Source organism: Etheostoma spectabile, chromosome 13 (assembly GCF_008692095.1).
Source record: "Etheostoma spectabile isolate EspeVRDwgs_2016 chromosome 13, UIUC_Espe_1.0, whole genome shotgun sequence".
Taxonomy (NCBI): domain Eukaryota; kingdom Metazoa; phylum Chordata; class Actinopteri; order Perciformes; family Percidae; genus Etheostoma; species Etheostoma spectabile.
In genome coordinates this window covers 28,779,413-28,807,019 of record NC_045745.1, presented here as the reverse complement: position 1 = coordinate 28,807,019, position 27,607 = coordinate 28,779,413, and the positions used below count along the sequence as shown (strand labels likewise).

Genomic DNA, 27,607 nt, shown 5'->3' with positions numbered 1-27,607 from the left:
GAATTTAGCAAACCTCTAAAGAATGAATGCATCATTGTTCCGACAAAATGTCTGTATAATTTGTAATTTGTTGTCAATAGTTTTCTATTATTAAAGGAAATGAAAAACAGGAGGAAATTTCTGAAATATTTATTGCTGTCTTTGACTGACAGCAGTTGGCAGCAGGAGAATGAGTGAAAACGTAATGGGCAGAATGTGTGTTGTTACCAGTGGTGGTGAGGAGTAAGGGCAACAGCAGCATCTAAATGAACCAAAGGGAAATTTTCAGGTAAGTTTTCATTGTGTTTAATATGCTGCAGCTGACCAGCTAATTAGCTGTCTGACATTAGCAGTGCACTTTTCCCCGGTGAATGCTTGTTCGAGCTAAGGTGCAGGACAAGACGTGTGTTCATATTTGTTAATTAGATAAGGAGGCGACATTAGCAGGAAAGCTGTTGAGGGCTGTTCAAAATAATAACAAAACAAAACTGATTGGTAATCTCCATCAGAACAACTATCTCCCACCAGTCTTTGCATTGTGCAATATTCTAGTTTGTTAAGGAAAGAATAAATGTTGATTAAAAAAAAATGTCTATATGTGTTGTCTATATTTCTTCAAAACATTGTAAAAACAAACACTGTAATGAATTACAGTGCATTTCGGCTGTCTGGTATTCATTCTGAATATTTGATTATGGCTGGCAGTATGTCTGCCTCTTCTAGATCACAGAAGAATTTTGATTAGCTTAATGATAGCCTAAAAAGTTGGCATTTTAATCATAACACTAACAAACAATCATCAAACTACAATTACACAGTGCATATCTGGGTGAGTGTTCATTTTTCATTTTCACGCCCTGAAGGGACTGTCAAGAGTTGCACTGAGCTTGATTTTTTTTTATTTTTTTTTTTAAATAGAATTAGTTAACTTTTACCGGGTGATATGATACCACTTTAAGCAGATATTCTGAGAGAGCTTGGCAAATTGGTTGAAATGAAAAAGCGAAACAACCCTTGACAGATAGCATTAACCCCGAGCACAGATATGGCTGGTGGGTGCTGTTGACTGTGGCGTTATGGAATGACAGATAGAGGATGGATAAGGCTAATATCTCAGCAAATGCACAACTATCCCTCTTCTCTCAGTGACAGCAGGATTACTCAACCATGCCGTAAGCCTCTAATACTTGCACACTGACAAATTCACAAGGAAAGTACAGGGCACACTAGACATATCATAGTTTATCTCATTACAGGGTTTGTTGCAAGTTGTGACTTGATGATGGTTATTTTACTGTTACTTGCCATATTACAAATCAACGAGGCAGAATAGAATGCATATGACATCAGAGTAACATGATACAGCACGCACTGAGTTTTATCGGAAATGGATAAAATCTGTCTGCGTTACAGCTCCGAGGCTGCAGGGAAATGCAACCGGCACTGAGGTTCAGTGCTGAGCGGGAAAAGATTTACTGTCGGGGGAAATGGACAACAACCAGAGCTGAGAGCATCACCCACAACCAAATGATATCCAACAGGATTTGGACGGGTGTGAGGGTGCATGCAGAAGAAATTGAGAGACACCCAAAGTGTATGCTTAATGTCACCCACGTATAAGCACACAGGGGCATACTGTAGACAATCATTAACAGACAGGATTTTTGATGTGACTCACACAGGCTGCCTTCTCCCTCCTGTGGTACGTCTGTCTCTGCATGTCAGCAACTTATTCTCCAAAGATGAGCACAAAAGAGAAAAGTGGAAGAAGAAAAATAGCACAAACGCACAACATAGCCAATAAAGAAGCCTTCATATATCTGTAATGTAGAGGAACCTTCACCAGTGCAGATAATTCCCAATGTATGGCAGCTTATTATCACATATATAGCTAGACATTTTTTTCTTTTCTTTTATTGGCACGGGTAAGATGCATCCCTGCTGCAAAATTCGAGCTTCTTTTTGGATGAGAAAGCGTAAAACAAAAACAAAGGGAGTTATAATTCATGGTTTAATTCACTAATCTGTCAAAGAATATAAAGATGTAAAGGTCAGTCCTTTCATTCCTGTCAAAGTAACCGTTGTTTCAGTTGACACAAGTGTGTATGCAGCAGAGCCCTGACACAATGTACACAAAGACACACACAAAAGGAACACCTTCCCATTCTGATGATACACACACCCAGGAGCCATATGGTCTTTGTCAGAAGCTCCTGAGTACTTCCCGTCTCTTCTTCCTTCACTGTGCCGCTGCAAAGCCAAACAGACTCATTCCCTACGTCCTGACACTCTGGCACAAATCTGGCTCTTGGAAACGCTGAGCCCAGGGGAATATAGCGACTAAAATTGTTTAGACAATACTTTCAGTGCACTCGCCCCAGTCTCTAGACTGTAAACACAAACCAGCTGTCCCAGGAGTGTCATACTTATTCACTGACTGATCTAACCATAGGCTAACTGGGAGAGAACAAGGGAGGGGGAAACAGGATGAGGAACAAGAGGCTAGCAAAGCGTTCACAGACTGTCACGGGTAATTGGAAGTAAACACCGATATCTATACAATCTGTCAGTGTTTGTCCGTCAAACAATATCACTCCTAGTCCATACGGAGCGAAAATGACAACTTTCCTTAGACATCCCACTATACTGCCACTTAGGATCTTTTATTGCTGTTATCCAGAGTGACTACAGACAGGATGCAGTCAGGGACAGTGACAGCCATTTGAAGTGGGGAGCCATTAGTTAATGGAGAGGGGCAGGCAGCGGGGGAAATGTGACCTCTGAGAATCCCCCTCTCTTTTCGCTGCCATATACGTCTCCTGCACCCGCTCGTTTCCAACATAAGATTGCAATCAAAGAGGAGGGGAAAGGGAGACAGACCACGGGTCCCACCTTAAGCTGCCAATCTCACAGTATGACTGAGCTGCTCACATCCCATAATCCACTTCAGAGAGTAGGGTGTTACATTGAACATGTCCGTCATGTTAATGCATTCATGTTAGTACCACACACACCATCGTATGTCGCCCACTAGCTTTCCCTTGAAAAGATATGCATAGCAAACAAATCTGCATACATGAAGGATGTTGACATATTCATACAGTATAGAGATGTATGTTTTATATAAATTGTCTAAGAAGCAGAAGTGGACTTGTCCACTTTTACATGTCACTGATATAAATTTTGTTCCTTTTTGATGATTTTGTCTATTGTCCTTTTTTTTTACTGGGAACCACATAATATTTTGTTAATCTAGATAACAGAAACATATTTTTAAACATGGATGATGCACAAACACTGAGTTGGCTACTCACATATTAAACATTTAATTTACTTGAAAAAAAAACCTGAGACAAGAAAAAAATGCCTTACAATGCTTTGTTTTTAATGCTTTGTGGTGCACAATTAAACCAAATAAAGTTTTCTACATAAACTTGGCGGGGCATGCACCAGAGGTTGTTAGAAATCTAACCATGTACCTAAATAAATCAAATAAGAAGTTATGATTGTATTTGTAACCACTTTCTAAAAAAGAAAAAAAGTCTGAATTGTTGCTATTAAAACTATAAAGCATTCTGTTCATATCTGTTCTGAGTGTATTTTCCAAACAATATTGATTGCATCATAGATAGTATGAGATAGACAGTACAGTATACACTACGTGAGCTGTCATGTGGCTGTATCATTGTCTTTCCCTGTGGCTCATTACTTCATCGCTGCAGTGCTGTGGCCTAACCTTCAGCCCCGACACACGCCTCACTTTTCTTTAGCAAATGGCAGTGTCTAATTAGTTTAGGAATATCATTTATTCCTCTGCCTTACTGAACCTAAAAACAGGTCTACTAGCCAATAACCTTTAAAGTACACACGCTGACTTTGCCTTCACCTCAATAAAGCGCTCCATGATTGAATCAAGTGGCTAAGGTCAATAGTCCATATGTTCATTTCCCAGGGTCCTCAAGGGTCCCTGCAGGCAGAAAAAAAATGCTGAGTGTCTTCTGTGACATTTATTGGATAGGAACTAAGTTATATGTCTTTTTTTCCCTTTTTCTTCTCATGTCATCCATTTCCCTCCACTAGACCATGTGTGTGTGCTTGTATGTGCTTCTGTGAGCATGTTGTGTGTGCTTACACAGTATTTCAACCCTGTGGTCACGCTTCAGGCACCAGCGCATACTACATCTGTCACTGTCTCTACCACGTCACCTCAATTTTCTCCAAACTAGTTTTACTTCTGTGCCATGAAGGACAGACACTCTCTCTCTCTCTCTCTCTCTTGTCTGTTCCCGTCTGTCTCTGTCACTCCTGTCCTGCTCCCATCACTTTCAGCCTGTCAGCCTGTCTTTTGTCAGCCATTTCCCCATTTTTCATCATCTCTCCCTTCACTTAAATCAAAGTGGCACAACTTATAATACTGTAAATTCATTTGGAATTGAGTTAAGGCTTTTATAAGTAATTAATTTTCCATTATAGCTTTCACATTTACTTTGTCGATAAAAGATCAAATGACTCACGCTCAGTGGGATTTTCGTCAACGTGCTTCACTGCCTAGGTAGGGGAGTCCATGAACTCATCATGTTATATAAAGTGACAACATATTCAAGAGAGCCGATCATGCATATTAATTATGACTATCTAATGTTTATTTTTAGGGACAGTTGCAGAACGTACATTATTGATTGTATTGACTTACGCCATTATATCTTCAGCGCACTGGATGTATTGTTTACATGCAAACATTGAATTAGTATTTTTCTAATAAACACATTAGATTTCATACAATCTCTGAATATTCTCCAGCCTGTTACATTGACAACCAGAACAACAGCCAACCAGATGTGCTCACCAAGAGCAGCAACACGGTGGTTAATATTCAACATGTGCAAATGGGATGCCGTCTCTTAAACAGTGTGTGTTTTACCTGTGTAGTACTGTGAGTGTGAACCAACTGTGCATGGTGCGCAGAGGATACAGAAATGCCAAAGACTCGAGAGACGAGCGTGCAGCTGTTGTGTTCACTGTTGCTGGATGTGAACTAACATGAAGCAGGAGGAGTTCAGTGGTTCACTGTATTTTGAAGTTGGTTTAAAAGTGAATATTGAGGGGAGAAAGTAAGCTTTCTTTTAGCTTTGGAAGGCATTTGCTGGTCATTAATAACATGGGGAGGGCAGGGCTATTTCCTTTTTTTATTTACTGGGGGGAGGTGTGATGATGCAGTTATAATATAATAATGTGTTTATGATTCAGCTATTGTGGCTACTCCTCATACTGGAAAATGATGCTGCTCTATTGTTGTGAGTGTCATCACACAGTATTGTATTATCTTTGTGTGTGTGTGTGTGTGTGTATGTGTGTGTGTGTGTGTGTGTGTGTGTGTGTGTGTGTGTGTGCGCACGCGGCTTTTTGTCAAAGTAAAACATCAAAAACATCAGCTTATTGTACGTCACACAAAAAGAGTAACCAGAACTTGCAGCTCAAAACCCAGTCATTATTTTGAATACAGTTCCCTTTAGTCCAAGCAACCTTTAAGCAATTAAAAACATTTTTTTAACACTGCATTAAGAACACTGCACAAATTTAACAACTTTTACATTAACAACACCAGACGAATGATCTGCCATGTTGGTCTATTGACAGAGTAAGGTCAGTCCTTCTTTTAACACTCCCCAGTTTCATAATCCTCTTATAAACTCTCTAACTCAGCAGCCCTGGCCAAAGGGGGTTCGGTTTTACTATCCAGCCCCAGGGTGAACCAAGAATCTGTATGTGACCTCTAAAGGATGGAGCAGGGAGACATAACTCATCCAGGCAGCTTCAACAAGTCCTCTCAGTGTTCCCCCTCCCTCAACCTTAAAACCCGACAGTAAATTTAGTGAACTCCGAGTAATAAACTCTCCCCCTAGAGGGCTGAGCTTCCCAGGGTTGTTGAGTGCTGATCTAGCAATAGCGTGATACATTTGACCATCTCTTTTATTATAATTCAAAAGGTGAAAAGGATATTAGGGAGGTATTATATATTCTGCCCAGGAGACGGAGCCTGGGTAGAGCCCGGTAAGCTGATACAGCGGAGCAGAGCAGGGGATCGACAGTAAAGGATGGGGAGCTTTGCAGTGTGTGAGGGCATGGCAGGGGTTGTTAACCCTTGTCACCAACACTTCCTTCTTTTAGTGCAGTCTTTACTCTTGTTGTTTACCGGATTCCAGTGCTTTTGATCTTGCAGATCCTGTGTCCCGTATGGAATCACAGACCATCTGCACTATTACTCCAGCCTGTTCTGATGGTCGTAAGCCCTGACCCTTGTCCTCTGCCCCCTGCCCTCTGTCTGCTTTTACACAAGCTCCATTCCATCACTCTAACTAAAGTATATATATATACACACATACGTTTGCCTGCTGCATGCAACCTGACAAATTCCTGTCTGACACATACTGCAGTGAAAGGCTGTTTAACTTAACTGGCAACGCCACAGACTAGACACTTCCAGCTCTACGATTTCGCGAGTTGACGCTGTCACCTGTTGGGAACACACTCAGCACTTGTTTAAACCTGGGGACTAAAGCAGACACACAGCTGTCACATCTGACAGGTGGGTCGCATAGTTAACTTCCACCTGTTCCTCAACCATACATGAGCCATACTGGAAGGAAAGTAACCAAATAAAACAGACATTTGCATAATATGTTTCATGTGTAATTTGATCAATGCAATCGGTTAAGTTGAAAGTGAGAGTATGTGATGCATGTTAATGAGGATGGAAGTATTTTCTTTTTCTTTTGTTATCCTTGCTTAAGGACTTGCAGGAGAGTATCTAAAGGTCACATTGAGGAAATATTTTTCAGACTTTCTTTGAAGATGGCTATTAAAATCCCCACTATCATCATGCAGAATAAGAGATTGAGAAATCAATTAAAATGCTTAAAAGAGCTGAGACGATTATTATCTGCAAATCTGCGTCCTATGCCTGGGTATTAGAGATAGCTGTACATGTGTGTTGCATCGCTTTTAACAGAATTATCAAAGCTCTCAGCACTGTAACATGTAAACAGAACTTACTGGCTACTTCCAGTGATGCATTGTGACTGATCGCCTGGCCCAGATAGTTTCGGGCAACGCACACGTAGCTGCCATCGTCGGGCTTGCTCCGTCGTCCATGGATGATACGTAGGAAGAAGAGGGACCCGCTGGGCAGCAGCATGCGGTGGGAGCGGGGGTTGTCGCGGTCCGTCTCAACGCGCTCCCCATCTTTGTACCATTCCACCGTGGGGGTTGGACGGCCCTCCGCCTTACAGTTGAGAGTGGCTGGTTCCCCTTTGGACACAATGAGGTCAGAGGGGTGCTCCACAATGCGGGGAGGGAAGTCTTCCTGGCGGAGACGAGACCCTAGAGAGGAAGCGGTGCAACGTACGGATTACAAAAAACACACAATACAAAGAGCCACAGTCAAATTCATTAAATAATCCTTCCGTGCAATAAATAGTAGTACTAATCAAAACAGCAACTGCTCTAAAGGAATTAGTTAAGGCTGTTATTATTGCTGTGCAAGTGCCTCTTATTACCAATAATCCAGTTTGACAACATAATTACTACACAATTGCATGGCACTCAACATATTTGCTTTTATTTTTGCAGTTGGAACCCTATAAGTTATTGTAAATTTAAAAAGAAATGCTGACATATGAAATCCACAGGAAGTTATTTCTTTCAAAACATGTTTAGCCTTAAAACATGTATTTGCAAAGACATTTTTTATAAAAATGTTTAACTTGAAAGCTGAATTATAATAGGATTATGGCATTTTCTGTGGCTCCCCCAACACAATACTATAGACAATGTCTCTGTTCATTTCACTGATTTAAATATCCAGATTTAAACGTGCCTAAAACTTCTGCTACTACAGGTAACAATACAGGAAAGGCACACGTTTCCAAATGTATTATTATTTTTTGCACAGTACACTTCAATAGGGCCAAGGGAAATAAATATGGTGGAAATAAGATAAGATAATGTGTCTTCATGTAGCTATGTATTTTCAATAGATGCCTGACATTCTGAGCAAAAGACACATAATACCCATCCTCAACAGGAGCCATCCCTCTCTGTCCTACACCTATATATGTAGTTATGCTTTGTGTTCACCATTTCGAGACAACATTACCACAGACTCTGAAACCATTAAACCAGCCATAGAAATAAGAATCAATACCTCCAACTATGCTCTCACTTACAACCACAAAATCACTTCTAATCCCTGATACACTGTAGACATGTCAATCATTCTGATCTTCTCAAAGAAACTTTGTAACAATGAGTCCCCGTGAGGCAGAGGACAAAGCAAACCTCCCTAATGAGATCCAGGTACACAACTCCAGTGCCTCTGCACATATTACATTCCTTCCATCTCCTCCCAATGCCAGCCCAATTCCATCCCTGGCCACACGCACACGCACACGCACACGCACACGCGCAAACACACACACGCACACACACACACAGTAAAGTAATAAATAAATAATTTTTTTTTAAATATGATGACTTGAGACAATTATATTGCTGTATACAAATATTTCTGAGACAATTAATTGTGCAGCAAAATTTGGAATTGTTACAGGTCTACTAACAACCCAAAACAGAGAGATAGAGAGAGAGAGAGAGAGAGAGAGAGAGAGAGAGAGAGATAGAAGGACATGATGATTCATGTCAGTCATATGTAACCTCTGTTTGCCTATTTTATTGCTGGGAGAACACTTTTCTGTTGTTTTTTTTTAATGCTGCTGCAAACACTTGCTCACACAACCTTCAGCAGGTCACGCTTTTATGTGCCAATTGCCCTGTAAAGCAGATAATCACCACCGCGCTAGAGAGTGATGAGCTCCTGCACTCCCGCTGCAACCAATAAATCCCAAACAGACAAGTGTTTACCCAGATAGATAACACCTCACACATTGTGAAATGGGTGAGAATTTGATCCACTGGGTAGTGCGGTGGATGTTATGTGTGTTTGAACAGTCAGTATGTACTGTCTTTTTCCCAAATCACATTAAAGGAATTGTGATAGTATTTAAGAGGCCATAACTTACACAAAAACACAAGAAAAATAGACATTTGATTAGTGTGCAAGCTTATCATAACGTACCATAATGTGTGCTGAAATGTGCATGTTTTTGCATCCAAAAGCTACACATTACCTGTATAGTAGCAGTCTGACTAGAATGAATGTGGACTATTAGATTCAGGTTCTTTCCTTCCATTTGCTTCCTTTACCTACTATTCCTTTAATGCTGTCAAGTGGTCAACCTAGCTGTAAGGCTCCATGCTAATTAATGCAAAAACTGCCCAAAAAACTGTACCGTAGGCAGGTAATTATCCACCTAAAAATGCTCCTCAGTAACAACATGGCACTTTTCATTGACCTTTTTTTTGCACTGGCACATCGCAAATGTAGCTTGAAGGTCTCTCATGATAAGACATGATGGGTAGTGACCAGAGCTGGTGAACCGATTCTTCACCAGCACAACCTGGGAAGGCAACAGCACAAACTCAGGTTCTCACCTGCAAGAGTAAGACCTGTTGCCTGAATGAAGGGATTGTCAAAACTATGGAGAGAAAAAAGGCTAAACTGGACAGCATCAAGGGGCGTAAATATTATATTTAAGTAGAATTTTACAAATGGTCCAGACTTTTAAATCCTAACAGAACAATATAAACAAGGTTGCCAATGTGGCTTTTAGTCACCCATGCTGCCTACGTTTCTTAATTGTGTTGGGCTGTTGCCTAAGGGTCCATGTAGCTCCCTAAGCTGCCTGGCATTATAGAAAGGTAATATCAGCCCGGTACAAGTGGGCCCCCAAAAGACCAGGCTTTATCTGCAAAGGGCCAGCAGCCAGCATACAATCAGTATGCAAAACATGGACACAGATGTACAATGGAGTACATACATACATACACACCAAAGGTCATTTGTAGCACCTGTGCCACTACAAATGTGTTTTTTTTTCTGTCTATCCTGAGTCAGTTGTGTTGTCTTTTGAAGATTTAGAAAGAGAAGGGGGATGAAGAGCAACAGAAATAAAAGAGAAAGGAGCCTGTCTGTGTAGTTCTGTCTCAGCCAGTAAAGAAAGAGGTGGGTAGACAGTTTGTTCTCCCCACAACTGCGCGTCTCTAGAGAATCAACTAAAGTGTACAGAAATAAACTGCAAAAAAACCTTTGGTGTGTTGGAATAACAAGCTAGGTATTTTGTATTTTATCCAAGTAAGTTCTGGCGAAAATGTCAGTTAGAAAATAAGGCATGAGGGGATAGATTATAGTGGAAATTATGAGGAAGAGAGGAGGTGATAAACGGGGAAGGTAGGGGATAACAAAAACAACAAATCGTCCACTCTAAGATTCTAATAACACATGTGACAAAGATGAGTGTAATTTACTACAACGTTGGTGGTCTTGGATGGACCTACCCCAGTGTCATTTATAGTACAATGCTGTGTGTATTTAGAGTGCATAAATGGAGGATCCTATGACTGTTTGGAACCAAACCAAAGAAATATACAGAGAAAATATAAAATAACACAATCAAATTAGCTTGCTGTCACACTAGCTGTCAGCTCAGTATGAAAAATGATCCTTTCCAAAAGTATAGCACTTCAGACAGGCTGAGAGACACATGGACACCCACTGATACACAGCGTCAGTGTTGGGCATGGATGTGGTAAAAAGAGCACATTTATTAAAAGTGCACTTTGTTCTGAGGCACCCGAAGACTGTTTCCCTGTTGATATCCGTTTCCCTCTACCTAAATATTAACCAAACCCTAAATCAGTTGAACAAACACTATTCGACCGGGCAACAGACTTTGACACAACACCTGTTCTGGAAAAAAAAAACAAGGCCGAATCAAACGTCAGCCACATTGGCAACGAATTTGAAACGACACACTGAGTTGAAGCATCCAACCACTCTCGGAGAAAGTTATTTATAAAAATTGAAAATCAACTGTGAACTTAGTTCCAAATTCAAATTTATAAACCATGAACGTAACAAGTTCATTTTAATGTGTGAACTGTGCAAACTTGCACAACACTGCTGATACACATGTTTCTGAAGCAACCACTTGGAGAGTGGAGACTGGTGGAGAGTGGTTTTCAAATCAGATTTACACAAAAAAAACCTCCAAATTCACTTACATGAAGAATGTGCGTAATCGTCTCTTTGTGGTTTTCCCAAATAAGCAAGTAGTGGAGAAGCAGTGGGTGACATGTATTAATGTAGAATGCGGTGGACTGTACCCCTTGGGTGCTGCTGATAGCTTTGTGACACAATCAGCTTGCTCAGTGACTCTGACCCCAAGCCTACCAGAGCCACAGTGGCAGAAATGGTAAATCTCCACCTGAGGTACTGTGGGATTACCTGTGCTAGAGTGCCGCTCTGGAAGAGTAGCAGTCAGGCACAGCTAGTAACAGCAGGCAGATTTTGTTGGAGGCTTAGGAGTGTGCAGTAAATGGAACCGCAATGTCTTGTTAAGGAAATCCTTAGTTTTCAGTCTGTAAAAATCGTTTGGTTTTTTCTTTTGCGACCCGTGGGCTGGATCATCCCACATTTTTAATGGCGAGACAGAGATTTCCAGACACTTTGAGTTCAAAGCTGTAAGTCAAATGACAGCACATGTTTAAACAGACAACTATCCAAGACCAGATGAACAAGGCAGATATCAAGAGAACACAACTAAGATTTAGACGCTTAGGGAGCATTTGAGAGACAGACATGACAAGTTACACAGAGAAACACAAAACCACCACAGCACCAAAGAGAACTGCAGTGAAAATCCCAACTGAACTAAGTAAACTACTGAAGTTGTTTCATGTTGAGTTCGTAGTCAGAAATGAATCATTTCATTTTAAAAAAGGGTGGCCAGCAAGTGTTGGACCGATGTTGGCACGTCTCCACTTTTGTCCTGCCATACAGTGCCAGCACACAATTACACAAAAATAGTCAATTAAGAACGACTTTATAATGCAGAATGAATTGTTTCTGAATGAGAACTGAATGCTGTCAGCATTTCCATCCTAAAATACACTTCAGAGACCCAGACTAGACAGCCGTCTTTCTCTGTGACACGTAACTAAAGTATTAATGTGACAAGAGGAGATATTGTGCTAGTTTTTGCTGTGCATCACTGCACCACCTTTGGTATTTTAAGCACATCTGATTATACAGAAACGTCAGAAAAAACATTCAAAAAATCCTCTCTTCTAAGGCCAAAGTCTGACTAATGTGGACTCAGCACTACATCAAAGGGGCTATATAAGGAAGACCAGGGACCTGTTGTATAACACTGTGCAGACTCTATAATAAAAGGTGACATGCACACCAAAGCACAAAAGACAAAGACGCCAAGAAATAATTATTTTGAAAACATGCTAACCTTCAACTTCTCATATTGAAGCATAATTAACAAGAAAAATTAGAATATAAACCTCATATCTGCTTCGGCTAACTTTAACAGACGAAGCATAGGACTGACGATGTGGTTGTATTGACTGATTGGAATCAGCTGTTTGAAATATGCTTCACAATATTAGGCTCATTCACAGCTCATATTCATGCAGCAGCAGGTGGACAGCACAGACATTATAACCTTACACGTATTACTGCTACTTGGATGATACTTGTTTGCTACAGAAGCTCCCCCCATCACCCCAACCTCCCCCTTATGTGGTAATTTGTGTTGTTGACTTAACTAAGTTTTAATATTAATGCATGTGCTTATTAAGAAAGATTAGCTGCCTCAGCAGATTCCTCGTCGCTGCTCGGATAAATAATCATTGTAAATGTTGACTGTGCATATTCATACCATTAAGCTTGCAATTCAATAGCTTGACAGGGAAACAGAATAATGTCAGTCCACAGATTAATAACAATAAACAAAGAAAGTTTTTTTTTTTTGGGGGGGGGGTGTCATAATTATGACCATTAAAACAGTGGTTTTAATGATGGTGCTGAGACATATTTCGTTACTCAAAGGTTGAGTGAAAATCCTCATAACAGATAACCTTTTTTTACTCCTATTTCCCAAGGATATGTTCAACAATTTAGGAAATACACTTGTTTGCTTTCTTGTTGCACATAGTCTACATTGATGACGGTTCATTGATGGGATGGTTCCGCAGGATGTCCGTCACTTTCCTCTTCCTTGGAGTGAACGTTGGACTCCAGTCGGATCGAGCAACATTAAACGTAACCTCTAAACAACATTACACAATGAAAAAGGCAAGTTTAAAGGATAATTTGGATTGTGCAACAAGGCAGACCTGTTTGGTTCGTTAGGGGAATGATTGTAAAGATTTACAAAGAATATGACGACAGCATTTCCTCTGAAACTGGGACTTTTGGGACCTATTGGCGGTTTTTAGCTATGTACAAATACATACGGCAATACACTGGTAAGAACAAACCATGTATACAGCTAATTTATATAGCTCACGTTACTGTATCGTGGGAACTGTTAACTATTTAGTATTGTTTGCAGCATTTTCTTTTCCACCAAAACAAGTTCCTTCCCAAGACCATTTTGAAGTGTGTCCGGAGGCACTTAGCTTGTGAATGGTTTAAAGAAATGAAAACAACCCCTGACCGATTTTTCTAATATCTAGGGGTATGCTCCTGTTGCCAGACCCTCCTCCGCAGCATTGTGTGAGTGTGAGTGTGTGTTGCACATAACCTTGCATAAACCTATACCTTTTTACACTTCATTTTTTGTTATGGATTAAACATTTAATATAGAACATGTTAAATAGTGAGCTTAACAAGCTGGTTGAAGGATTTGTTTTACCTTTGGGCAGCACCAGGCTAGCTAAGCTCCCCCTTAAATTTCATCTCAGCCCCCCTAAAAATTGTAATTTCATTCTTTTTTTCAAACGATTTTATTGCTTCAACTGCGAACTTGTCTTTTAGTGACAGAGGAAAAACAATTACAGGTTCAAAGGGTTCGAAATAGGTTTAACATCCTGTGCTGCGGTTGCCAATGCTATCCTGTAACCCAGTCAAGGAAAGGGTTAACAGAAACGTAGTGTAGACCAATCGGAGGTGGTTGTGCCAGACTCCCGCCTTTGGCTAAGTCTCTATCTGATCTGTCAGAGGAAGAGCAGGAGTGCGGTTAAGTTTAACGTTGGTAGTTCTCAAAGAAGAAGTTGGTAATTTCATGGCGCATATTACAACCCAAAATTGAAACATAAACCACTAAAATTTCTGAATGTGTAAAATTTGTCATTACTACTGTGTTATTATTGTGACAGGTTTAATTCCATCATATGTTAACAATGTCAAAAATCGCTGACGTTGTTGTTCAGCAGCTTGCTCAGAGATTATCGGCTAATATAACTACTGATTTAGCGGGGGTGGGGGGGCTAACACTTTTACAAGGCACTGTATCTGAGTCACATTCCCATTAGGGGCTGAGCCCCCCTAAAGGTCTGATACTAGAATAGCTCCTGGCTTCATATGTATCGTAAAGGAAGAGTGATATCGATCTTCTTAATTAACTCTTGGCATGAAAGTGACCTTTTATCATTTTTGGAAAGAAAAGAAATCCAAACTTGGTGGAAAAGAAATCATTTGTCTTGCTCATCCATTGGAGACACATATTCCAAACAAAAACACTCATTCATTTGAAAGTAAAACACAGGCAACCAATAAATGCCAGACATTCTTGCTCAGGCTGTATAAACTACAATTAAGTGGAACAGTTGAACCCTGTCATTCACTCATATGTGGGGGATGGAATGCGAGTGTGTTTCTATGCCTGTGTGTGGCCAGGACAAGGTGTGTGCAACCACACTCTCTCTTACATTGTGCTGACGCATTTGATCTTCTTAAATTGCATTTTGTACATGTGATTTTAATCACATGGACGTTGTGAAAAACTCAAATTACAATACTGCAAGTTTCTTTCTTCTGGCAGCCATAACAAACACAATGGAGCAGTCTGCAGAGAGGAGAGTCAAGGTCATGGACATGATAACACCTCCACAACTGCAGCATCCAGATGTTCAGGGCAAGATACCGTGTGGGGGGGAATAGGCTTGCAAGCTTAACACATGAGCAGCTTAAGAATTCATATTACAAGATGCAGAGGTAGATAGGAAAATTAGATGAATTAGGAAACAACTGGTTGCTTTCTGTCAATTGTTTTTTGTGATTAATCATTTAGTCCAAAAAATTATTACTGATTTTAATAAAATGAAAAGCAGCAAATCCACATATTTTGACAAACTGGAAACGTTTTGCATTTTTCCCTGAACAAAAAAAAAAGAGACTCAAATCATAATTCTTTGACAATTATTTATCTCTTGATCAAATAATTGATTAACCATTTACATTACATTACTTTTTGAGGCTCCTTCATTGAGAATTGTGTAGACATATTTACTTGAAGACAGGTTCTAAATTGGCTGTTTTTTTTTTTTCCTGTGCAATAATACAATATTGTGAAAAGAAAATCTGGTTTGGATTCCCAGCTGTTAAATGCTCACTGGGAAGGTAATTAGCGATGAAGTCCCCAGGGCAGACACACAGCAGAACATTGCTGGTACATGATAAACATCCGAGCTGGACACTTTAACTGGAGATCAAATCCATCTAAAGCTGTCAATCACACAAGCTGTGGTCTTGGCTTGTTTTTTTTCAAACCAAAATTAAAACTGCATATTCAATCTCATATTCTCGAAGTTTGGAAGATTACGATAACATTTGTTGCTTTGGTTCACATTAAACTGGCTTGCTAGTCAAGTATGCATGACATATCCTTAGCTTCGCTAATACTATTTTCTGGTAATCCCTAATTGTGTGATTGACTGTTTGCATTCTCTTCACATTTAGCTTTTTCTACACAGTATTTTGCTTCGACATAGGCCCAGTTAAGATAAGTTTAGCTCCTGTATTGCTGATGAGAAACACCTTAGAAGCACGAGTGTCTGGAAAGGCCAGCAGCAGCTCAACTGAGCGGCTTATCCTCACTCCATTAAATGTTCAGTGGATAGTAAAATGGCGATATAGGCCATTGATTATTACTCAGGCAGAGCTTGAAAGCCAAACTTCCCATGAAAAGAGACAGAGAATGAAGTGGCCAAGATATAGTTAGTTATTATTAAGAGAAAAAAAAAAAAAAAATCAACTTTGGGTTAATCTTGCATTTACTGATTTAATATGAATGCCTTTTCTTCTTATCAGTTGAAAGTTAAAAAGTAGTCTATTTTTTATTCCCAGTATTTAGTATACCCAGTTAAACAGACTGCATTATGTGTGTTTGACCATCCGTACTTTCTCATGTTGCCTTCATCTCTTTTGAGGCTTGTAACTTATAAAACGGCCATTTAAAAGCATGTTTGCTACACTAACCGAGTCAATACATTAATATTACATTGGCTTCATGCTGCGTCATTGCATGTCACAAGTGCATGTCTGTATGACCTACATTTATTTCTGGTCTTAATTGCGCCCCTGGTAGTGGCAGCCCAGATGTGAACTGACTGGCATACTGTGAAGGGAGAGAGACTTTGCCCTGAGCACCAAGCCCATCTGAAAAACTGAAGCCCTCTCACAGGACCTTTTCTAATCTGGAGTCCTTCATGAATGTGCATCCAGACACAGACATATGCATGTACTGTATTAGACAATATCTGAATACCAACAAACACACGGACATTTTAACACAGAAACAAGTTCGGATTTGCCTCTAAAACGCTCTTCTGACTCTCAATTAGTGTCTCTTTAATGAAGTGGTAGAATGAGTGCCCAGACCCCTGGATGTCTTTAGATTGCATTGATACTAAAACAATCATAGCATTAGCTTAATAGTCCAAGAAGACATTAATACGAGGGTGCATTCAGCCACAGGACATTATAGGTTAGTGCTGTGTACTTGGCAGCCATTACCATTTGCTGGCTTTGTTAATAACCTGTGTAGTAAAAGAGTTAGATGGATTGTACTTAGCTCTGCCATGAGCCCCACTGTGTCTGAGTAGGCGAATACCCGCTCCATGGTATTCCCTTCTAGTTTAGTTACATATGAAGAAATAGTACCACACTTTGGAGAGCATGTCCACTGTTTTGCATAGAGTTAAATGGGAAGATTGATACCACTGAAGCCAGAGCCAGCAGACAATTAACTTAGCTTAGCAAGTGAACTTCCCAAATTGTCAAAATATTCCTGTCTGGTTCAAAATGCAAATTGCAAAGCACATCACACCCTCTGGTGATACTGATGTACAGCTATCTAAGCTGCCTGCCACCTGTTTCACTTATGTGTGCTTCTTGGTAACATCTGCGCAAAAAAAGAATTCATGCCGGATAAAGATCTATTACAACTGCACATAGAATGTTTCTCTGTCCACATCAGAGGTAGTCTGACTGACTTCTTGTGGTGTCTAACTGTGTTCCCTTGCAATCAGACTCTGTGACTAATACACAAATAAAATGTAGGCCTATTAACCAGAAAGTGTGCCACTTACTTGCCTTTTTTCACAAATATATATATTTAAATACAGAATATGTAAAATGTAAAAAATCAAATGTGTTTTTTTTTGTTTCTCAAAAGGGTTTCAAATCTTAAAGCAGCATTCCGACTGTAACAAGAACAGCAACGGGTGTCTTTCACATCGTCAGCAGTCAAGCCAAGGAGCCAAATACAAATCTTATCCAAACACAGCTGCTGCTGCGGCTGGTGGTGGTGCCACATTGCTGCCTTGGTGGACATACAGTCTTTATTTTAAATATTAGACCTTGCACTCGCGCAAAATCTACCGCAGGATTTTTGTTTAAAAACGCAGTGTGTGACATTATATAGTTTGTGTATACTTTTTCAGACACTAGTCTATCAACAGTACCTGCAGGGAGCAGGCAATACTACAAGTGTCAATAAAGCACCGCAGTGGGAGCAGCCAAGAAGTCAGAGTTCAGCGTGGTAGAAAATCGGCTGTAAGAAATCCATAATATACTGACCTCTTTTTTTTTTCCAACAGCAAACCTGCTTGTGTCAATCACTTCCACTGGGCAGATATCATTTTAAGTGTGTCTTGACAAATTGCTTTTCACTTTGTTTTTGCTATGAAGGCTTGAAGTGCTGATGACTAGACTTCAGTCTTTTTCTATAAAAAGTTAAAAGCTTAACCTTTAATAAGCTTTTGAACAGATTTAAAAAAACTAAAAAAAAGGCCAGGTGATTACAACTGCTCATCTTGTAGTTATTCCAGAATGTATCAGTATGAACAGCTTTTTATTTGGCTCCATTCGTGGTGGTGCTCCTGATCTCATGTTGGCACGGGGCTCTGGGGTTGGTTGTTGACGTGAGGAATACAGATAAAGCCCAGCTTTCCAGCTTGGTTTGCTACGTTGCGGGAATTGAGTTCAAGGGTACGTGGGTAGGTATTTCTAATTTTGGGAGTTTTAATAACTTGCTTTAAGCGTGCAAAACTTAGCTTACAATATGAAAAATCTTGGCAAAAGTTTTAATGATCTGCTGGTTGAAGATAGGTTCCACTCGACCGTTTAATGTAATTGCAATGAGTTGTGAAAAAAAGAGCTGAACGCAACAATTTGTCATACCGCTCACTGCCAAACCAGCACTGTTTGGAATAAAGCTGCTTTAAAAATCTGGCTACATTCCACACTTGATTCCAATCTTGGTATCAAGGCATGTCACAATAAAGCCGCAGTTTGAAGTGAGCAAAACAGTGCAGGTAATTTGGTTGATTGGAAGTAGTTCTCGCTGCAGTGGAAAATCACAGGCCGGGGAACAAAATGTCTGTAAGAGTCACGACTGTCTGGAGTTTCCTTTTATCTCCGTGTTCATGCATACATATTCTGAACGTAACTTAATTACGGTCTGCATTTCATAACATAGCCACAAAAGACTGCAGATGTGGCATCGTTTCCCTCTTCAACACTTTGACACTATCCCTGTCCACACTTTTTTCTTTCTTACTCCCTCATTAACCTGAGGAATTTCTTTATTTTTTTAAAACATGATAAGATGTCATTTACTATCATTCCACTCTGCAACCCCTAGTAATATGCACTTTGAAAAGAAGGCCACCGGCTACGTTGTAGCCCAGCACAGTAATGGGAGAAATGGAATGTAAGAAAGTACAGTCCAGATCCAAGGCACATTTTCTTTTTTAACCATTATTATTATTATTTACAAAAACTCTAGAGTTGAATTAACAGATGAAAAATGTGTCAGTTCTTGAGTACTGTGTGGCAGGACAAAAAAAGATAATTTATTTCTTGTGAACTGGTCACTGAGACATCAAAAGTAGCAAGTAAAAGTAATAAAAGCAATGTGATACGGTAGGTAAAGTACAATCAAAGAGTAGGATATTGCAATGATTGCCATCATTATAAGGAATAGATAACGGCATATCATAATCTAGTTACATACTGTATGATTTGTTCTTACAACATATTACTTGTTGGATGCGGTTTATTAAACAAACTAAAAACAGAGTCTCTTCTATACACCTGAAATCTCTTCATGCAGATTGAAAGAAATCCACTTTAGATACTAAGAATAAACTGGTAAACAAGTATCTGTCTTGGCCAATATATCACAGTATGCAATACCATGCCATTCCTACATAATATAAACATCTCCCACTAGCTAATGAGACTGTATGTCAAAATGCTAGAGATGGTTAAGAGACATTCCAACGTCCACCTCTGGTTAATGAAGGCAACAGTAGGCAGGTCATCTCCCTGTAATAACACGGCCAGTCCTGAGGGCATCGTGCTCACACTGTGCTGCTGGTTCCTGCCGCTCTCTTCATCATCACGGAAGGCTAACCGGGAACTAATGAGCCAAGTGAAGGTCTGGGTTTGGTTTGGATGTGTTCTGATCAAGGCTGTCAGAACAAATTCTAATACTGGAATTTCAAATAAAAGTCATAAAACCCAAGCAGCTGAATGTGTCAAAAAACCATTCTTGATTCTCTCCTCTTTTTTTTTTTTTTAACGGCCCACTTGAACTGAACACATCTGTAGCTCCCAGTTACATGGCTTATCAATACTAAAAGTCAAATAACTGGGAGCATATTGATTCTATTGATTATTGATGGCCTGACTGGAGAAGAGAACCACACAGAGGCAACCTTAAATATCATCTCTGAGGTTATACTATTATAACCTTTACAGCTGTCCTTTCCCAATATTCATCCTCCTAATTACTCTAAACCCTAAATCCTTGAGGAATACCGCGTCACTCTGAAAGCAACCAATGCAGCAATGCAATCGTTGCTAGGACGGATGCACAAGTTGGAGGACCGTATATAACCAACCATTTGTTTCAGAGATTGTGTTAGAAAGAAAAATGTCCCTCTTCATTATCAAGAGTTAGAAACTAGATGGATTCCAAAACATCCGTCACAATTGCTTAAAAAAATCACAAAACTATAAAGAGCCGATTTATAACCAGATGTCATTATCCAGTTCCTTATAATCCGGCACACAGCCACACTGGACACTGACCTCAGAACAGGAGACTAAGGCCAAAGGAGTACAATCAGCCCAGAGAAAACCACAAACCGGCGGGAATGTCTGAGCTTAGAAGCTAGTCTGTCCAGATAAGCGTGGCTATTGAGAAACTAAGAGCAGCACCTCTGGGTGACAAGCACGAGACACAAAAAATAATTTAGCAGATACATATTACTTCCGTCATAAGCTTATTTATTATTCTTACTTATTCATTTTGTTTTCACAGTAGCATGTTGTGATTAGTGACGCTGTGGACACAACCACATTTTATCTGCTTAAAAACATACTTAAATGACAAAATTAAAAAGGTTAGTGCAATTTGTGGCTGCTTGATTTATTGCTGAAGTGCCAGTGACTCGGAAACTTTGATATTTTATTCTATTGTCAGCTTCATGCTTTTATAATTGCATGGTTAATTTAAAGTTGTTTCTATAATTTGATTGCTAAATTGTTTGTTTCAGCTCACTTGAGTTGTTGCTGCACCTAATGAAGACATTGTTGTGCTTTAATAAGAGTGTGTCAATATAAATTAATTGGCAATTGAAATTGCTGAATTGCGGAATGAACTGTGCTGTGACTCTATTTTTACACAGATGAGTAGAAAAGGTTAAAGGAAATGGTATGGGTGTGAGGACCCTTCAGGCAAGGAACCTGCGACCTTTGTGGGGCTGGCAGATATAGTTATTGATCCTCAAAATGAGAAGATGTGTGTGTATATGTGTGTGCGGGGGGGTGTACGTATACGTGCTTCGCTTTGAGAAGGTGGGATGACCTGTGAACTCCAGGCCCGCAGGCGCTTGTTAAAGCTCTCGGTAGCTTCCCTTCCCCAGGGTTGGCAACCACGCTCGGCCTCACTGCACCGCAGGACACCAGTGAGTAAACAAGGGAAGCAATCACAAATCACAGCTTTCAACACGCAATCCGAAAACACACATTAAAACAAGCTTGTGCCAACACCATTACATATGCATGCATGCACATTCAGTCAGAAGAAAACAATTGCAGCAACGTCTGCAGGGATCTGAGAGACAAGAGGGATCCACTCTCTGTTTCAATGCCAGAATAGTTCCTGGGGGACAAAGTTCACATGAGCATGTATTGTTATGATGACCTCAAAAACACCTGTGTCTAGCAACATGCCTTTGGCATGAAGTCATCTTTACATAACCTGACTCTGTAGATGGTCTGTATAACAATGAAAATATAATTTAAGATGGAAGGTGTTTGTCCAAATCAAGTCTTTCAACACAACACAAAAAGTGCTAAAGAATTTCAGAAACAGCCCTAAACCCAGGTTTAATGGATCCCAAGGATGGGTAAAAAAAATATATAATGCCTTAAAAGCCTTAAAGCCATTGACAGCTAAAAAGCACAGTGTGCCAGAGGCATTGACAGCAGTAAAGAATGAAAGAGCATATGCTAAATTAGCAAGCAAGCAGTGCACCTTTCTTAAAAGACAGAGGGGTTTCTGCAGATTATCCGTCAGTATGAATAAAGCAGGGACGGGCCACGCCCTCAATGCATTAAAACAAAAAACATCCTTATTTCAATTCTTCCCATTAGCATCTTACAAGAAATAAACAAAAATAATGAAGATGCTCTCCAACTAACCATTTATATTCAATGAAGCCGATTATTTCTGAGGAAGAAAAAGAAGGAATATGACAATTTCATGCAACAAACAAAGGAATTATCGCCTAGCACCATCATGCATAGCGAAAAAGTCATCATTAGTGGTGAGACTCCGCTCATCATTGTCACCACTACAAAGACTACAGGGAGTCTTGTTAGTTGAGGGGACTAACACAGCAGGCCAGTTTCCCCCAATCAAGCCATCATTACTTAAAGACCAGCGTTCTGTAACAAGTGCTGTGCGGTATTTTGGGTCACACCAGTCAACCTCTTGCAGCCACTGAGTGTCGGTCGCCAAAACAGCATGAGTAGGTACATGTGAACTCTGACCTGTGTGCAACTACCTCCAACAGGCCAGCCAGATGTCTCAATCAAACTGGTCCCTGTGGGGCTGCTGCAACACCAGTGATGGAGTTAGGCTGTGTTCTGCTGGTCTCTGAGCACCTCTTGTACTTACTTCTCCACTGATAACACATGGACGAGGGGGGTCTATAAAAAGATAAAACAAGCCTCAGAGGGCCTTGGTTACTTATTACTAAAGTAATTAGCCTAGTTATTCGCTGAGCTAGTACAGTTATTATGAAGATAATAGTCCTATCAGTTCCAGCCAAAGTGATTTGGTTTCAAATCCTGTACTGTTGTTTGAAAGCACAGTTGAGAGAGCCACCATAAAAGGATGAGCCGATATTTTATTTTCCCATGGTTCCTTTTTAGACAGTGTTTACAGACCATCAAACAAAGCAGGTAGAATGGCGATGCAAGTCCCAGCATTACTCTGGGGATGCATAATTTAAATCTGGGGGATGAAAGGGACAAAGCCATCTCAACACGAGTGTATGCTTTTAATGGCCATCATTTAGATTATTATGTATCACCCAATTATTGTTGGCAGATTTATTATGGAAACTCTCAACGAAGGAGAGTTCCAGGTTTCCCTTAGTTCTGAGTGCCATGAAGTCACTTAACAGCCGAGCTTCAATAGCTTGATGTTTTACTGATGGACCATTGTACGTGTTTATGCTACAGTCGAGATACCATAGAAAGGGATGAGTTGGTATACATTAAACAAAAGTAGGATGGATAAAAAGACATGTAATCATTCTGATTGTAATTTGTTACGCATGGATCATTTTCAAGGACAGGCATGGAAACCTGGCGGATATCCCAAAAAATTCCCTGTGATCTATGGTGGGATAGAGATGTGGTGAACACACACTCACTCACAGGCTCAGCCTGGCCAGTGCCATGTACATTTACTGTAAATCCTATCCTATCCTACTCACACATGTTGGCTAAAACCTGCAGCGCTGGGCCCATTAGTGACAGTTTGTCAGAAGTCTGGTCCCCATTGTTCAGTGCTCACGAGCATTGAATAAATATCAAATAATGGGGTTTGTTTCCTGTCAGGTGCACATTTCAGATTGCAAATAAACATATTGAATTAATGTTGAAGGTTCAGAAAACTTCCTTAAAAGTATAGAACAGCACAAATATCCTTGAGTACTCTTGAAACCCTTAGGATTGTGTGGTTAACAAAGTTTGTCAGTTTGGAAATTTTGTGACAACAAACTGGAAAATTGGTGTGACACATTTTTTTTTTTGCTCTTGATGTAGACAGACAAGCCTAAGTGTGATTACTGTTTTTGAGTCACCGCTGAAATGCAAGAACATGGTTGGTAAAAGGCTGCATTATATCCACATGTTGACAGCTTCTGCAATGGTCACAGAAAGTAAAAAATGTATTTTGGGTTTGGAAAATGTGACATAAATAACAGTCATAACGTGGTGAATTTAAAGAACGGAGTCACACCCAAGAATGAGATTTAACCCAAATGTTATTCTGAAGTAGGCAAAATGACTTTCAGCTCTCGTAGAAGTAAAAACCTTGAAAAAAAAAAAACTGCCTCTACAATGTCAAAGAAAAGAAGTCCAGTGCCAAATAAAGCCATCACTCAGTGACAGACACTTATGAAAGCCCTAGTGCTGAAAATATATTGACTGGCGCCAGTAGGGAATTTGAGGGAATCTTGGAATAAAAAAAATAAAAAAATTCAGATTGCGTGCCTTTTCTGTGGTTTCAAGAAAATATGCATTGACATTTTGTAAGATTTATGATGAATGAACAAAAATTGCTACTTAAACACTGTTAGCCTACTCTCGGCTGAATCATTAGCCTAAAATCCACTCCATAGCTTAAAATACATAAAGTAAAATACTTTTCTTTTGTTAAAGTATATGATGGAGAGATTGTATTTAGTTTTATAGACGTTTTTTTCATTTTATTTCTCTATTGGGCATGCTGTCCTCCAGGCTTAAACAGCTTGTGCCCCACAGCAGGTGCATACTGTAGGTTCTAATCTAATATCTGGACTGAAGCTACCTACTGTACTACAGTATTAGTCTATGTGACTGCTAGTATATTCTGCATGATATTAGTGTGCCTTTTCATTCCTAGTGGGTGGAGAAGGCGATGACTGTGATGCTCCTTCAAGCCTCAACCTTTGCTGCTTGACTGGGACACAGCGGCTAACATCAGCTGGGATCGAGGCAAAAGAAAAATGTGCGAGCCAACACTGTCTAGTGGAAAGTAAGTATGTTGCCAGCACTCCAACAAAAACGTTGTCTTTGCTGATGTGCACCACAACCTCCACCTGCAATATTAGTGTTAGATCAATGTTATGCCTGGCCATTTCCCCATAATGAACCTTGACCATCTAACACAAACCCAGCATCCAGATAGTACACACAGCATGTATTGTCTCAGATGGTGTCTGACAATGCAATGCCTAACTGCCCCACATAAATGCCACCCTGGATTGCATTCTGGAGTTGGCACATTCAAAAATGAAGAGAAGTACTATAAGCTAGAGTAGACTGAGAATCTAAATCTTTCTCACTCACTCAAAAAATCCAAACATTATTTAGCCTAAATATTTCTTCCAGAATGCATGACATTGTCAGTGTGTGGAACATTGGTGCAAAGGTTGCGTCCAAGTGTCTCTGTTCCTCATTAACCTTCAATTCTTGTAATATATGCACCCACTGAGGACTGAGGATGATAACCTAGTACCGATATGGCCTACTTTGACTCATTGCAGACATGAAGGCATGCCATTGACTTTAACAACATACATTTAGCAACATGCCCTCACATAAACCTCACTCTATTTCTCTCTTTTTTTCTTATGACACTAACTGTGGCAATTAATTTCCACCAGTGTGAAACTCGTAAAAGGCTGTGTTCCACTGGACTGCAGCAGATCATAAATAAATGGGTCACTTTCAGCACGCAGCATGGGTCAGGGGCCGCATGCTGATACTGCTGGCTACACCGAGAAAAGGTGACCGGAATACACGCAGGGTGCCATGACTGATCAAACTTAGCCAATTCATCACCTAACTTCTCTCTCTGTTCCACCATCGCTATTCAAACCAGTCTCTTTCTATACAGCATATTAGCTATTATTTTGAAACTGCCCATGGTGAAAACATAAGAAAAGCTTGTCTTGGCAATAAGCAACTCATACCTGAACAAATCTGTAGAAATGCCAGTAGACAGTAAATCCCCGTCAGACAGGCAGGCATCATTCAAGAGCAGCTCGAAACGGTGTAAATCCAGTTAGATGGCGCTTTGCGGTCTATTTCATCTAAATCACAACTTCTCCTGCGGAGCCGATGATGGAGATCCGTGTGGAGGAGAGTTCCTGAACTCCGCAATAATACAGATAATACTGTTCAGAACTGCTCCCCGGAGAGTGAATTTCTATTAGAATCAGAGTTGGGATCAGTCGGAGGCATCGTTGCGGGCTACTCCAGAAGTAATCCACTTGGATTTTCTCCCCTGCTATCAAACTTCTCACTTCCAAATGCTGATAACTTCGCTGAATTCATCTGTGATCAGATCCGCTATTAGTTCCACTTCGGGAGAAGCTCTCCGAGGCTGAATGGAGAGCAAGAATCCGAAGCAGCAGAAGCGTCCAGTTGCAGCCACTTTAATGGTTTAAACGTGTAGTTTTACCCCGGTTTCGTGGGACTGGCGCTGGTTGGATGAGGCGCCGCGCGTCTCTGCGCTCAGTGCTGCTTTGGTTTTCCTAACCAGTCAGAGGCTTTTCTGTTGTGCAGAGGAGATTCCTGCGCGCCAGGCACCATTTAACCGCATAAGGATTCATGCACAACACGAGGCTCCACTGGGCTTTGCATCAAGCACGTCCCTTATGAAAAAGACCCAGTCTACAGCAGCCTGAATTACTGCAAACTACGGCATGTGGATGTTATAGTTTTAATATCCAATAGAACAATTTCAAGTCCCATGGGCCTAAGTCAAGCTGTTTCTATGATGAATCCAATTGGCTGCAACAATCAAACGCTTTGTTTTTAGTCACATCACTTTCATAGGAGTCGGTTATGAACCACAGACTTCCCAAACCAAAAGTGTACTTAATATTTTAAAATGCGTCTACTGTTGAAAGTGAAACAAAAATTTGACCTTGCTGAATGATTGATGCTGTTTTGTTTATCCTCCTATCAAAATAGAGAGATGCACACTTGCACTATGTGCTTATTAAAACCTAAAGGGACCAGCTCAGGCAGCACACATGGGAAACATACTGTATGCCTAATGAGCAAGTGAAATGTCCCTTCATCCACACCCGGCAGCAGTGCAGCATTGTGCTTCTTCTCTCCATGACAAAAATCAATGACGTTTTCACCCCCTGACCTCTCAACATACCACTGGGAAATTAAATGACATTTTGAGGGCATTAGAAACGAAATGTCTGACATACTATGTCTTGATATTAAACATGTGGAAGTAATAACCACATGGCCTGAGTGAACTAGTCTACCCCAACAAAATACATTTGGATCTGAGCAAGATTAGTCGTTTAAAGTTAATAGTTACAATATGCAGTGTATCAATATGAAACTCTGAAATGTCCTGTGTTGTCGAAAAAGGTCAGCACTCCCTCTGCTGGCTGCAGGGCTGCAGCACAGTCTGGGCAGCCCTAGTTCTCCCCACTACACCGAGATCCCCAAGCCCACAGCAGGCAGGTTGCATGACACTACAAAAAGATGCCAAGTTAAGTGCACGCATCATTCCTACAATCAAAAGGGTATACTTAAAAATCCCTTCACATGTCCAACCAAAATTAGTAACAAAAGAAAAGACATTTAAGTATGCATTTAGCCAAGCTTTAATCGCTCTGTCTTACTAACACGGTACAGAAAAAAACAGTGATGCTTCTGGTCTTTCAAGTCACAGTTAGGCTGAAAACACTGGACTTACCCGGCCCTCCCTGACCTCTCGCCTCAAATCCTTTAATTGCCCATTGTGAACCACTGGTGGCTCTGCTGCATGGAGCCTGCACTGCAGGCTGAGCCATCACCGTTGGTAAACCAGTAAAATATGAGAAATTACAGTTGAACCACAAGCACATTTTTGCCTTTATAAAATATGCACTGCATTTGTTTTGTTTTTTTCAT

At 40.3% G+C, this 27,607-nt stretch overlaps 1 protein-coding gene across 2 annotated transcripts in view; it reads right to left on the bottom strand.

Moving 5' to 3' along the window:
* LOC116700370 (roundabout homolog 1) overlaps positions 1-27,607 on the bottom strand; it is an 85,657-nt gene that overhangs the window by 48,472 nt on the left and 9,578 nt on the right. The window contains exons 1-2 of one of the 2 annotated variants that reach the window (XM_032533492.1): positions 25,654-26,322; positions 7,033-7,359 (exon numbers count right to left, since the gene is read on the bottom strand). In XM_032533492.1, the coding sequence (XP_032389383.1) occupies positions 7,033-7,359; positions 25,654-25,714 (388 nt within the window). In that variant the 5' untranslated portion in view covers positions 25,715-26,322. Of the gene's footprint in view, positions 1-7,032; positions 7,360-25,653; positions 26,323-27,607 lie in introns of those variants that run through there. The other variant, XM_032533491.1, reaches the window with a different exon arrangement.